This window comes from Anas platyrhynchos, chromosome W (assembly GCF_047663525.1).
Source record: "Anas platyrhynchos isolate ZD024472 breed Pekin duck chromosome W, IASCAAS_PekinDuck_T2T, whole genome shotgun sequence".
NCBI classification, from domain to species: Eukaryota; Metazoa; Chordata; class Aves; order Anseriformes; family Anatidae; genus Anas; species Anas platyrhynchos.
The window spans coordinates 10,987,491-11,003,106 of NC_092620.1; the positions used below are offsets into that span (position 1 = coordinate 10,987,491).

The 15,616-nt window shown below is 36.7% G+C and overlaps 1 protein-coding gene across 4 annotated transcripts in view; it reads right to left on the bottom strand.

Annotated features, from left to right (window-relative positions):
• Positions 1-180: 180 nt before the first annotated feature.
• Positions 181-15,616, bottom strand: part of LOC101793250 (ubiquilin-1) — a 30,108-nt gene continuing 14,672 nt past the window's right edge. The window contains exons 4-11 of one of the 4 annotated variants that reach the window (XM_027448274.3): positions 15,193-15,455; positions 11,593-11,751; positions 10,887-11,127; positions 10,233-10,375; positions 9,171-9,254; positions 6,539-6,654; positions 6,024-6,192; positions 181-4,748 (exon numbers count right to left, since the gene is read on the bottom strand). In XM_027448274.3, coding sequence (XP_027304075.1) covers positions 4,596-4,748; positions 6,024-6,192; positions 6,539-6,654; positions 9,171-9,254; positions 10,233-10,375; positions 10,887-11,127; positions 11,593-11,751; positions 15,193-15,455 — 1,328 coding nt within the window. In that variant the 3' untranslated portion in view covers positions 181-4,595. Of the gene's footprint in view, positions 4,752-6,023; positions 6,193-6,538; positions 6,655-9,170; positions 9,255-10,232; positions 10,376-10,886; positions 11,128-11,592; positions 11,752-15,192; positions 15,456-15,616 lie in introns of all 4 variants that reach the window. The other 3 variants (XM_027448273.3, XM_027448277.3, XM_027448275.3) reach the window with 3 other exon arrangements.

Sequence of the window (15,616 nt, forward strand, 5' to 3'; positions counted from 1 at the left end):
TGTCCGTGGCTTCAGGAGGTCTGTCTGCTCCCGCAGTGAGCAGCTGAGAGCAGAGGCTGCTTTGAGGAAAATACTCAGGGTGCACTTAAGGGCGTCTGCTCCACAGTTGATCCTGCAGCTGAGCAGTGTCTCCTGGCTGGCTCACCAAACTGACTTGTGTAAAACAGACTCCACAATCAGTAAGATTGTAAAGTAGGTATGTTTATTTATCACTGGGAAGCACCACGGGGGGGGGTAGTCCCTCCAAAGTCATGCGCACCTGATGTGGCAACTTGCTTTGGTTATATGCAGCAAAGAGTTACATATGCATGAAGTTTCACACTACGCCTATACATATTCATAACCTGTCCCCGCTTCATATTAAAATTAGTTCCAAGGAGTTATTTCCATAAACTCCTCCCATCCGCACTTGTGCAGTGTCTCCTGGTGGTGGTCGTCAGGGGTTGTGGGGATGAAGATTGATGACTCTTCCTCGTCACCGCTCCTTGACCTCTTGTCTCTGCGCAGACTCAGTTGCTCCTTGGCCCTTTTCCATCTGCAGGACCAGTTTCTGCCAGTTTGAGATAGGCTCACACTCTTATTAGGAGACTGACCTTGGTAAGGGGCCCAAGGCTTCTTGCTTTAATTAATTTGCACAATGCACCATAGTTAGCAAAGACACTAAGTAGCATCCTAGTTTAATGCCGTCAGCGCTCTATACTTATTAAGATTCTCCTAACTCCCTCTCTCAACTATTTCAAATAAACTTTATAAACAATTTTGAATTAACTTCTTTAGTTTCTAAGACAAGATTCCCTGGTTTTGTGCATTGCATGATATATTGAAGACGTAAGAGAACTGCCATCATTAATAAGTTCTAGTTAAAGAGGGAAAAAAGATTTGCATCACTACCTTAAGCGTTTTCCCCATTGTATTCCAAAACAGTAACCTATGTAGTAGTATAAAATATTCTGCAGCTAGTAAAAACATTATGCTTTCACTAATCTAAGGTATTATAATAATCGCTATGGGTAAACTAAGCCCCGAATAATAGAGTTGGGAAAATTGTTTCAAATTATGGTTGTTTTTCTACTATCTGTATAAAGATAAATTTCAAGAATCCAGTTCAATAATGAACCTGACATTAGCTTCTTCCAGACAGCATAACCACAGAATATACTGATAATGATTACAGTATAAGATTTTCTAGATTATTAGTTTCAATAATTACCAAATGCCTAAACATCTTGGACAGTATGACTGGATTCTTTTTTTAGGAATGTTTATTTTTAGAGATTTAAATCAGCTGACCAACACATCATTCACGCTTTAAAACACAAGATCAAACTATTTTGAATACATATTTTGCTTTCTGTGATCAGAATCCTGAATATAGTCAGTTACACAACTCACAGAATTTAACGTTAATATCTTCTTTAAAAAGCTCTTTATTCCCTAATACACAATAGATGCCTCTTCAGCCTAACTTTATGAAAAAGCTGCAAATGATTTGTGTAAGAAAGATTCTACATGAATAGAATTGTCCCCATGTACAGCTGTATATAGATTTTTTTTTATTATTGTTGCCATGCTAGTTTAGTCACTATGAAAATTAAAGAAATGGCACCCTCTTGTGGTACCTTTGCTTTTAATGAAATCTTCATAATTTTCCCAATACACAATTTTACAAAGAGCTTTTCTAAAATGTCCACTATTAAATGCAGATTTATGCTTGCTTTTTTTTTTTTTTCAGACACAAGAAAACTAAATAATTCAGGAAACTACACAGTGATAGGAAAGCAGCTGCATGAGAGATTATCAAGCAGTAATATTAAATTTCAAGCCCTCATACCCAAAAAGAAATCAGACATTTTCAAAAGTGAGCGCCTAAAAGCCTAGTGTGATGGGGCAGGAGGTAGAATCTTGATGATTGCTTACTCTATTATGCCATTAAACCAACAAGTGTGATGCATCATTTATTATTAAAGACTTAATAAAATTTTACTCCTACTACAAACCATATTCCACCTACTGCCACTTTTAACAGTGAAAGTCTTTTCCAACAAAACCAAAATTCCTCCCACACTAACGATGTTTCAATGTTTTACCGCTACTCAATTACTAATTGTCATTACTAGTTGACAATAAGTACATAGTTAAATTAGTGACATAGTTAAACATTGATTGTACAAGAAGTAAGCTTAGCTCAAGGGTTCATCGTACAATTTAGGTTAAACCACTTTTTTCTTAAATTGTAACAATTTGACTTAAAATAGCATATCTCTGTTTTAATTACATAGATGAACTAGATATTGTCTCAAAAGAATGCTCATGTAAAACAGATTAAGTGCTTTAGTATCATAGTAAAGCTTGGCAAAAATCACTCCCTTCCATATCTCAGCCTTGCCCTTTCAATTTGACAGCGGCCTTTTCACAAGTTACAGATTATATTTTTAGAAGGATATGCCTTCTGAATGACTGGAGATCTTACTGTTTTAAAGCAAAGTTCCTATAAGGCATACTATAAGGTCAAGTCAGATTAGTTACTTCAAAGATCTTAAGTGTAACTATGAAAGTAACTGTGAAAAAATTGTGATTTATCTACAGATACTTGCTATTACTTCCCTATCACAGCCTTTGTACCCAGTACAATGAAAGCTACCTACCCAAAAAGAAGGCACTGTGAAGGTCCTTGCACGTTTACTATCATTGGCTAAGAAACAAAAGTAATAATTTCCCACCCGAACTAAGTATTTTAAAAGGTTTTGACTATATAAAACTCAAATCACCAGGAGATTCTATTTTAATTCAGTTGTGTTTAATATTCTTTGTTGCTGTATGTATGAGACTTTGATCCAGACACCTGACAACTGAGTGTTTTTTTTTGTTTGTTTTTTTTTTAAACTTTACCCAAAAAACATCAGCAGCATTTGATCAATTATTGCTGAAGAAACAAGGTTACTGGACAGACAAACTTCTGAGAGAAGAATGCAGCACAATTGCTTCCTGAAAAATCTGCATGCTTGGCTTTGCCAAGAGTTTTAATAACTTAACTGTATGGAGAAGAAAGCATGCTTAACACCCTCCTTTATATTCCATTAGAATATAAAGAAACAATAATTTACTATTGTAATACTTCAGTTATTAGTTAAAACTAATACTTCATTTCACTTATTAACAACTTTGAGCCAAAGACCAGTAAACAATTTGCAGACAATGTTTTTTAGAGCAAACTGGATTTATATTTGTACCAAAAGAAAAGTTTGTTCAGATTAAGTGTTTAATGCAATACAGGAAATAAATCAGAATGATCACAATTACACTGACACCAAAGACCAATAAAAAGCAAATCCCATTCAGTAACACACAACAGAATGCTTTATTTCACTACCTCCACTTTACCTAAAAAAAAAAGTCTTCAATATCATATTCTTCTCTGCCCTCCACTTCATACTCCAAGTACTGCTTGCTAATCTCAACCCAGTCTGTAAATATTCCCAGAGCTAACACTCAAATGACAACTATATTAAGCTCATCAGTCACCTTGAATGCCAGATAATCACCAATTGCACACATCAAAACAATATGCTTAAATACTTTTAAATTCATTTATTACCTGTGCGCAAGAGGTAACTACCAATAAAAAATAAGATGTACAGTATTTTTCATATGGTGGTTAGAAGTAATTAGAATATCACATGACAGCATGACAGTACTGAAAGTAATGTTTCCAGTTACAAATCATAATACTTTAGAATCTCAGTGGAAAAAATAAAAAAAAACAACCTTAGAAGCAGTTTCAGAGCAAAAGGCAGTTCTCTGTTAATTTGCAGAAAGGTAATGTAATCCGTAACATTTTTTCAATGAGAATGTTACAATGCAAGTTTCTTTACAGTTAGATGTAAAGATACCACTAGAACATAAGATACCACTAGAACAGCAATTCTAGTATATTTTAAACAAACTTGCCCAAGCATTTTTTCTGAGATGTTTACCAAGATGCTGGAAGATTCTACTCTAAAAACCATGTCATACTTTTTTTTTCTCCTGTCCTTGTTTGGTTATTTATAATTCCATTCTATTGTAACATGTAAATTTCTAGAAATGAGCTGTATCCATTGTATGTTATATTTATACTTTACACAAATAAAAGCAAAAATGGTACTCAAGTGGTATAAATCTTGCAGAATTTTGCTAGAAAAAAATACATGCTGAAATAATCATAAGCAGCATTGGTATCCACAAATTATAGCTTCAATTGTTTCCTTTTTAATTTGTATCTTGCATAAATTACTACTGAAGGCTAATGGTTTAGTACTAAAAAAAATTGGACAGATGCAAGTCAAACAAAACCTGCTCAACCAACCATGAAAGCTGATAGTTTGAAAAATTAACAGTAATGCAGAACAAAGTGATGCATGCAACAATCAAGTGAAAACACATCAATTCCCCATTTGAAGAAAACTACTGTATTTTACCTTAAAAATACATAACTGATTTTAGTTATAACAAGAAAATCCCAAGAGTCAGAATGAAATAAAGCAACTATTTTAAAGATTTAAGAGCAGTTATCAAAAATAAATTATTATTATTTTTTTCAAATTAAAGAAATGCTGCTATGAAGGCTGAGAGCCAAGCAGCCTTTCAATAGCTGCACTGATATCTCCTCCTGTTGCTATTAGAGCTTGTAAATTTGCTTCATGGTTCAAAAAGCCCATTGCATTCAGCTGCTCCAGTTGTTGCTGAAATCTAACTTCTGGATTTTGTAACTGCTAAGAAGAAAAATTTAAAGCTATAAAAGTATAATACACATTTGACAAAGTACATAGTTGGTTCTGAACCACTCCTCATCTTTAATAACAATTTCTGAATGCATCTTTCTCAAGATCCCCAAACTAGACCATGACAAATTCAATTCACAACTGAATTATTGATTGAACAAATCAGACTAGCTTCAAATTTTAAGAGTATCTATACTTACATGACATTTTTGAACTATAAGGACATCTACTTGTTTGACAAAAGAGGAACAAAAATTAGGTCTGGTAAAAGTATATCCTGAGAACGGTTTCTTAAAGACGTGTGCAGGTTTTGTTTGTTTTAAAATTAAACCAGTCCCATCTAGTGACAGTAGGATTTTGGTGATTTCAGCGTTGGCAACAGTGAATGCTGTATGCTATTTTATTTTTCTTGACATAAAAAATACCTCTTTAATGCTCCAATTATTTATTGACTAAATTTACCAAAATTCTAGTTAGAAAAACTTCAGCCTAAGGCAACAGAAGAGGCAAGAGCAGGAACGTTTCTTTCACCAGCAGTCTACCATTACACTGGATATGTACCACAGTGTAACTAAGGATGCTGTTTCACACAGACAGCACTCTTAAGATACTACTTCATTGTTATGGGAATGCCCTCTTTAAAACTAGTCTTACCACCTTACAGCTACCTGCAAAGCTGTCACCTTTAGTCAACTTCTGGAGTCCTCTGGAAAGCCTGAACTCCACTTGGTACATTAACACAATGTACACACTGTGCAGTCTTGACCTGCAGGATGTCAGGGAAGCAAGCTACAAATTCAGACCCCAAATAACCTGAGTGTGGCTATTCTGAAGAGTGGGACAGAGTCTGTCACAGCTACAGAGTAACAACCAGAAACACAGATATAAAGCACAGAGATAATGGAGTTCAGTACACTTACATTATTTTCTTGTCTGAGCCCATGTTTCACTCACCAGTGAACCAGTCTTCCCTTAACACCTTAATTTGCTTCTTTCCAGGCATTTCAGAAACTCAAGGGTATGAAGATAAGTGTACAACAATCAACCGTTCAGAGGACGTTTTTACTCAAATTTGATATTTTTTCCAGCATTTATTTGCACAGCTACAACACCACTTTTAAACTTCCTCTGTTCTCCTTTGACCAGAAGTATTATGGTGGCGCACACAGGGGAGGGATTAAAAGCAAAACCAACCAAACAACAACAAAAAAACATCCCACACCCCCAAAAACACACACACTAGAATATAGTAAATCTACTTACCTGAACATTTGCACCAGCAAGCGCCTGCAACATTTGCTGGACAAACTGTTGGTGACCAGGTTCAATGGCCCCTGATGCTAGACTAGTGTTTTCACTGGGAATAGAACTAGGTACAGTGGAGCCTGTAGGAACTCCAGTGCTTCCAAATCCACCTAAACCAGGATTAAATCTGCACAAGTGACAGAGAAATACATCAAAAATATAGAGAATAGCTTACTTGTAATGTTTCTTCCCATTGTATCCAATTACTGAGTAAAAATCTTGTCAAATAAAGAGTGGATGACAACTGAAGTAAAGCACCAAGACAAAGACCATGGCCATCATTGCTAGAAAGCGCATTGCAAACAGAAGTGTGACAGATTCTAAAACAAGTTTAACGAAACTAAAAAAATGCAAGAGGAATAGTCTCTAAAACTGGATAAACCTCTACACATTTTATAAAAAAGATAAAAAAAATGAAAAAAAAAAACCACAAGAAAAAAGTTCTTGTATAAATTTGTATGATCAATTCTTACCCTGGTATAAGTCCTGGTGCTTCTGTTGCTAGCGTCTGCAAGCCCTGCTGAATCTGTAGCAAAGCTTGCATTGCTCTAGAGTTTGACATAGCTGATAATGTGTCAGGACTCTGCATCTAAGAACAAGAGAGAAACTCACAAATTTAAAAATATATAGACGTTCAAAGTTAATCTTTATCACTAGACGTTATATAGAATTTGACATCCTTTCAGAACTTGCTGTTTCTCAACTTTAGTTACATGAAGTCCTTCAGATATTTTTCTTTTTTGAGAAAATTTTCACAGGAAATGATCGATGAGCTCTCCAGACTCCTTTGAAATAAGGAGTACATAAACAGAAGTATTTCTCATTACCCCTTCTAGTAGACTTTACCATCTTCTAAAGCTATAGGAGTGTATTAGTCCAACATAATTTTAAAATTGGTTTTCATATCATAATACCGATAAGCAACAAGGATGAATACAACAAAACTTGACTAGTAGGTATCTAATACAAAGTTATAAAACATCTTTTTCTAGCTAAATTTAGACCACAACAGTTTGACCATGATAATTTGTGCACCTGTTCATATTTGTAGCAGCATTACTGCCTACAGACACGCGAACACTCTGCAAAACATACTAGCAAACATATAATGTTCTAAGACCTTCACTCTACTAAAAATTCAGCTAAAAACCATCTTTCGCATCCACAGATGATCTAAAAGACAAATCCTTCTGACATCTGAAATTAGATGTCCCAAAATTGGACTATTTTAGATACAAAACCAAAACTACTGGGTTACGCTCACCTCTGCTTAGAGATGCCACTTGCAGTGAAAAGTTATTTGTTTCAGTCATAAGTGAGGCAGTCTTAGTAGCCAGACCTGCTTCAAATACCAGACAGGCTGATTAATTTCATCAGCCTTCACTTAGTAACTAAACCAAATTCCTTCTGCTGCAAAAAAATTTTTTGATTCACAATGAACTGCACAGATTAATGTTAATTTTTCTCAAAACAGAATAGTAGAATAGGGTACAGAGATCAAACACTGATTCCATCCTGAAATATGGGTATGTAATGAGACCAGAGCACAGCAAGTTTTTAAACAACTTGTCTTTCAGATTCTTCCTGTCTCTTCCTGATAGCTAAAAGTCAGAGGATAATAAATAAACGTATAGCTAGTAAAGTTAATCCAAACCTTTAAAGGAAGAATACACTTTAGGTTTGCTGAAGCAAGCTGCTGTGGTTACCTTATTCACGAAAATAACCGTTAAGCCATGACTTACTGTCTGATATGTGGAGTTGCTTTAAAGAAAATCGTGACCCAATGATTCTTTGAGCACTTAGGTGACTTGGATCTCTATTAATGTTATTAATCTATCTAAAAATCATGTAAAAGGAGTAGACTGAGTAGCTCATATGCATTTTCCTAGTTGTGCCGAGCAACCTTTATTGCAATAAGTGCTTTCAATTATACAGAGGAACATTTCATGGCTTCCGTCACCCAATCCCATAATATAATACAAACAGATGAGTGATGGAAGTATGGGCTGCAATGCTGTCAGCATTCGGAGAACACACAGGTAGTTCTCTAGTTTACTTCCTCTATTAATGTTGTTGATCATCTGATATAACATGGAGAAGACACCAAAGAATACTAGCTGTGCAGATAAATCCCAAGGCGATATTGATGTAAAGATTTACCAAAAAGAAACAAAGAATTCCTGCTGCCTCTTCATGATATATTAATCAGCATTTATTCACATATTTCGAAATATAAATGTGATATTAGCTCTTCAGGCACTACTGAGTCATCACAAAGCAGTAGCACTATGAAATGCTACAGCCATTCATGTCATTAAAGCAACGTAAACAGTTGCTTCTTAACACTGAACTTGCTACTGTAATTTATGTTATTATTATTTATTTTACTCATAACACTGCCTACCTGCAATAAGATCCTGTCAACACACATTTACTTTGATTTGCAAGGACTGCCTAATGATGGAACTCATGCAGAGTTACATTTTCAATTCCTAAAAAATGTTGTTAACTCTTATTTAGAGGACACAGCCCTCATATACACTGTGACAACTGAAGTCAAGCAGATACTGGGGCTGAAACCACAATGATGTAAGAGGAGAAGCTGGTGGTAGGACAATCTTTACAGGCAAATATCTTCAGAACCCACTCTGCTTCTTTTGAATTAACTCACAATTTGTCTCTTTCAAGGCATGCCATAAGGTCTTTTTTACCCCAAAATTTTTAGGTCAGGATGGAGAAGGCATGAGAAAAGCACAGGTAAGACTTACCTTAGTAGCAAAACAAATTATGTAGCAAACAGAAGTATTCTCTAGCTGGTGTGCAGTAAGAACAAGTCTTTTTAAGCAAAGGCACAAGAGCAGATCAAAGTAGTTGTGCTAATCACAGAAAATCATCCACTAAAAAAGTCAGGCTTAACTTGAAAGGGATGAGGAAATAAATCAAGCATTTAATTATCAGGGGACAATGCAACTTAGCGTCTAAAGCTAATGAGAACCATATGCAACAATCTAGCTTTGAGTGAAATCAAGGAAAGGCACCAGTTTACTGCAAAAATTGCTTGTGAATTGCAGACATTTACTAACAACAGGTAGTATTTCATCTTACTTGTTGTAGGTAAGTATGAAGTTGTTGTCTCATTTGTTCCTGAAGTTGAGGATTTCCAGCAAATAAAGGATTATTCAACATCATCTACAGTACAAAAATATTTAACTTTTCAAACAGTAGATCAAAGAGTAAGTACTAGAGTGGATTTTAAGACAAGTATTTACTACACATGAATCAGAGAACAAGATAATAGTCTATGAAAATAATCTCATTATCTCCTACTACTTCTTTGGTCAAAACTTGTTATGAAACAATGAACCACAAGCTTGAAGACTAACTGAAATCATCAGATTTTTTTTTTTTTTTTAAGATTTTTAAAGTGAATGCTAGATCCTTGCCAAAGCAACCTCATTTAAGCTACAAGGAAAGCCTTCTCTGGTCAGGCCCCAGTACAGACAATGTTTTCCCTGTAAACATCATCTGCAAAAAGCAAGGGATTTTTCCTAGTGTGTAATATACAAAAGAGATTTATTTTTTTTTTTTAATCTTAGTTCAAGATTTGACTTTTACTGCTCTAAGGAAAATTTGAAAGCACTATAAAATTTGAAAGCACAATACCATTCATAAAACAGCAGTAAGTATCACCACTTTTATAGTGAGCAAGGGTCACAGATGAGAAATGAAAATCAGAATAACAACTAGATATGGCAACAACTCCTTCCCCTCCATTTCTGTCCTCCCAAGCTAGGGTGGGTATTTATTTACTAACAGATCTACCTTAATTTATGATCAAAGCATTTGTTTTGTATAACTAGGTTTCATGCTAGGCCACAGAAGTTTAGGGCTGTATGAAACATACACAAATTTACAAGCTGTTTCAGAAGAGTGTTTGGCATGATGTCCAACTACAAATGAAGAAGTTTAGTACAACAGATTGTTAAAGGTAACCAGGTAATAATTTCAATTAGTCTGGCATTGACTGGGCCATTCACAACAGACAAGTAATCATTGGGAAGTTTACACTATCACTCTTGTGAAAATAAAACTGTATCAAAAAGTCAATTACTTTTTTTTTTTTTTGCTTCAATGCACACAACACACTGCTACACCAGAAGCATTTACCTGTGCTGCAAGATCAGGATTCTGGCTTAATGACTGCATCATGCTTCTCATATAGGGTGCAGACAACATATTTTGCATAAGTTGTGGATTTTCTGTTATCTGCTGTAACAAACTCTGTATTCCTGGTGTGTTGAACATACCAACTTTAAAAAAAAAAGCAGAAGGTCAATTTAATAAACATCCTGACTATAATCAAATGAATCAGACTGCCTAAAACCGAGATACAACTGTTTTTTTTTGTTTGTTTTTGTTTTTTTTTGTTTTTTATTATGAGCTTTAGCCCATTAAATACATTTCAATGTGGTTTTCCTTATGCAGATGCATTTGCCCTAGAAACAAATTGAAGCCAGAGGCTGTATCCAACAAGCAGTTCCACTAAGTATCTACATTATTAGTTGTTTTCCTGTTTGTCTCCATCCAGGAAAAATAATAGCATTCATCTACAGATTCCCTACTTAAGAGTACACGAGTATTGTTAATACTCTTCATTTATTTCTCATGTTTGCTTTTCTACAGAAGACTTTGACATTAATCAAATGTTTTGTGAAAATAAATATCAATACAAACTTTAAATCAAAACATCTCTAATAAAGCAATCATTTCAGCAAACTCCTTAATATGTACAAACACATAGAATTGCATTAACAGACACACCTCCTAGTCCAGGTCCCAAATTTGGTATGGTTGAGCTCTGTCTCATACTGGCAGAGGTGCTATTTCCAACGTTACTACCGCCACTGCTCTCACCACTGGTGCTGGCAGTCGTGGAACTCTGAGAGCTGGACTGAGGAGCCCAGGGATTTGGTAAAGGATCTCTATTTTCTGTACGAGATGGCTGAATGTCCCCTCCAGATGATACATTGCTTACTAAGGAAGCAAATGGGTTACCTCCAAACTACAGAGAAAGGAGAAACAAACATATAAACTATTAAAGTCACCTACTTGTAATACTGCTAGAAACAGCAAGTTACCTTTCCAAAATTACATATGAAAACAAATGTTGATGGCTCTTGATCAACTATACTCACCATCCTAAAATAAGCCAGTGTAAATATTCTGAAAAAATGCCAACATAGAAAGAGATATCAACTCCAGCAAAAAAGTTAATCACACTTAATTTTAAAAGCAGCAGTTACTATGTTAGTACTTAGATCACAGCAAGATTATATCTTGCATAGTGGTTTCCAACTTGGAAATTTGTTTCTAAGCCTTTTTCTTCCTACCTTAAGTTGCAAGTTACTAAACACACCCTTCATAGACCTCAGAATTTTATAATTCCAAGAATTAAAAATAAAAAATAAATTAAAATAAATATTAAAAAAATAAAAATCCTTCAATGGTCCTTGCAATCATTTCTCACCTGTTCCTGTGCTGCATTCAACATTGGCTCTTGAATATCCGTGTACATACGTCGCAAGGCATTGTAGCCACCTGGTATACTTTCGAGGTTGCTCAAGGCTCGGTCTTGATTTCGCATCATTTCCTGCATCATTGCAGGGTTTCTAGCAAGTTCTAGTGTCTAAGGAAGTAGAACATTTAACTTGTATCAATACAAGAAAATTCATTCTTTTGTGTTTTAACCCTGGAAGGCAGCTAAGCACCACATAGCTGCTCACTCACTTCCCCCCTGCAGCAGGATAGAGGGGAACAGAATCTGAAGTGCAAAAGTTTAAAAAAAAAAAAAAACAAACAAAAGAAAACACACACCCACACACAAAACAAAAAAACAAAAATCTTGTGGGTTGAGATAAAGACAATTTAATAAGTTAAAAACAAAAACAGAGCCAAAGGGAAAAAACAAACAAGTAATGTGCAATGCAATTGCTCACCACCAGCCAACTGATGCCACACCCCAAGCAACAGAAGACCCCTCCGGCCAACTCCCCCCAGTTGAACATGATGTCATATGGTATGGAATATCTCTTTGGCCAGTTTGGGTCACCTGTCCTGGTTGCATTTCCCTCACAGCTTCTTGTGCACCCCTGGCCTACTCACTAGCACGCAGTTTGAGAAACAGAACTGAGCTTGACTCTGTGAAATGGCTGCTCAGCAACAGCTAAAACACTGGTGTGTTATCAGCTCTGTTTTCATAGAATCACAGAATGGTTTGGGTTGGAAGGGACCTTTAAGATCTAGTTCCAACCCACCTGCCGTGGGCAGGGACACCTCCCACTAGACCAGGCATCTCAAAACCCCATCCAAACTGGCCGTGAACACTTCTAGTGATGGGGCATCCACAACTTCTCTAGGCAACCTGTTCCAATACCTCATCCACCCTCACAGCAAAGAACTTCTTCCTAACATCTAATTTAAATCTACCCTTTTTTAGTTTAAAGCCATTACTTCTTGTCCTATCACTACACTCCCTGACAAAGAAGCCCTCCCCAGCTTTCCTATAGACCCCCTTTAGGTATTGGAAGGTTTTTGTAAGGTCTCCCTGGAGCCTTCTGTTCTCCAGGCTGAACAACCCCAGCTCCTTCAGCCCGTCTTTGTAGGAGAGGTGTTCTCGCCCCTTGATCATCTTTATGATCCTCCTCTGGAGTCATTCTAATACTTCCATGTCCTTCTTGTGCTGGAGGCCCCAGAGCTGAGCACAGTACTCCAGGTGGGGTCTCACGAGAGCAGAGTAGAGAAGGAGAATCACCTCCCTCAACTTGATGGCCACGCTTATTTTGATGCGGCCCAGGATACGGCTGGCTTTCTGGGCCCACAAGCATACATTGCCAGTTCATGTTGAGCTTCTCATCCACCAACACCCCCAGGTCCTTTTCCGCAGGGTTGTTCTCAATCCACTCATTGCCCAACCTCTATTTGTGCTTGGTATTGACCCAGCCCAGATGCAGGACCTCACACTTGGCCTTGTTGAACTCCATGATGTTTGCACAGGTCCACCTCTCAAGCCCACCAAGGTCCCTCTGAATGGCATCCCTTCCCTCCAGAATGTCAACTGCACCACACAGCTTGGTGTCATCAGCAAAGTTGCTAAGGGTACACTCAATTTCACTGTCCATTGTCACCAACAAAGATGTTAAACAGTGCCAGACCCAACACTGACCCCTGAGGGACACCATTCATTACTGATCTCCACCGGGACACTGAACCACTGACCACAACTGTTTGAGTGCGACCATCCAGCCAATTCCTTACACTTCAAGCGGTCCATCCATCAAATCCATGTCTCTCCAATTCAGAGACAAGGATATCATGGGGGACAGCGTCAAATGCTTTGCACAAGTCCAGGTAGACGATGTCAGTTGCTCTTCCCCTATCTACCAATGCTGTAACTCCACTGTAGGAAGCCACCAGATTTGTCTGGCACCATCTTCCCTTAGTGAAGCCATGTTGGCTGTTACTAATCATCTCCCTGCTTTCCACATGCCTTAGCATAGTTTCCATACGGATCTGCTCCACGATTTTGCAAGGCACAGAGGTGAGACCGACTGGCCTGTAGTTCCCCGGGTCTTCCTTTTTTTCCCCCCTTTTTAAAAATGGGGGTTTCCCCTCTTCCAATTTATTGGACTGCCACAACTTCTCACATATGATGGATAGTGTCTTAGCAACTACATCCGCCAATTCCCTCAGGACCCATGGATGCATCTCATCAAGTCCCATGGACTTGTGCACCTTTAATTTCCTTTAAAAAAAAAAATCATTACAAATCCAAAACATAACACCATGCAAGCTACTATGAAGAAAATTAACTATCCCAGCCAAATCCAGCACACATTCTAAAGTGGAGACATCAGCATTTAACAGTATGTCAGTTACTAATTTCTAACTGTTTCAAATTAGGATTGAAGCCAAAACCAGATGTCATCTTAGCGGGAGTCAGTGGTATTTGATATTTAGTCAAACTTCTGTTACAGCTACCAGTATGCTAGTTGAGTCAGAGAGCATTGAAAAAAAGCAGGGAAAAAACTTGAATGTACCATCCTGTTCTTTCTTCTCTCTTCTCTGTTTGAGCACAATATACTCTTACCATTTCTAACTTCGGTACAGCATTCATCTTATAACATTGTGAGAAAATAAGTTGTGTTTTTGCAGTAGAGAATTATTTTTCTGTATTCCAAGGTAGTTGTGTAGTCAGAATAAGGAGAAATGCTAAGTAGATAAGCAGATGGTAGAAGGCCTCACTGTTCTAAAATAAGGTAGGTTGAGAAAAACAGGATGAGCAGCGTGAGAACAGTAAAACAATGAACACAAGTTGTCAAAATATAAGAAAGGAGAAATTAAAGGGTTGAAAAAATAGAAAAATTGTACATATATGGTATAGAGGAGCGTCAAGTAGCTTGTGAATCTGTAGTACTCAGCCAATGAGGAAAGAGGGGAGGTGATCAAGCATTGGGTAATAGGGAATATAAGGTTATGATTTGTTTAATAAAATTCGCTCCTGATTGACAGGACGCCTGCCATTGCAATCGCGAATAAAACAGCTTCACAGAAGATCCTGCCTGAAGAAAATTGAGATTTTTCTCACAACATGAACTTGATAAAATCAATTCCTTTATTTTCAAAATCCTCCATTTTGTTTCCTGATGCCCTCTGCCACATAAGACATAGCTTACATTACGTGATTTTTAACTGCGTAGTCCCAACTGCTTCTAAATAAACTGGAAATAAGCTTTTTTTTTTCTTTGAGAATTATTACTTTTGGTAAACTCACTGTTGGATGAATAACAGAAGATTTCAAGTGTCATTCAATTCTAAACTCAAAAGATATGATTATATGGTTTTTAGCATCTTTCAAAACTATGCTGTAATTCTTCTGAGTTATCAGCCTATTACAGACACAAGCAACTAAAAATAAAAACATTTCCTATAGAAAGTTTGTAAAAGATCACTAACAAGCCTAAATTCTTAAACGATATTTCAGCACTCATCTAAGCATAGCCAATTTTGCTCTTTTGTTCACAGTTACAGTATAATCAAAGTCATGAACTTAATAGTTCTTTCTACATACCTGCCTCATTATATCTGGATTATTTAGCATATGACTGATTTCTGGATTTCTCTGTATCAGTTGCTGCATTTGAGGGTTAGCCATAATTAACTGTCTCATCAGGTCAGGACTTGAAAGCATACTCTGAACAAATGGATTTTCCATTATCTGAACCATCACTTCTGGGTTCGACATCAGTTGTTGTTGCATCTGACTTTGCAGCTCTGAAAAGTTTGATACATTTAAACCCAGGCTACTCAGACTTGCCAAACTTCCAAGACCACCTTTAAGAGGAAGGAAAAAATATGATCATAGCTTTCAGTTTCTAGTATACTTCTAAACACATCCAGGTTCTTTCTAAATATGTAAACATATCCCACACTTTAAAATAATGAAAACCAATGGAAATTCCATCTTTGCAATGATGTTAAGGAGTCATCCACAA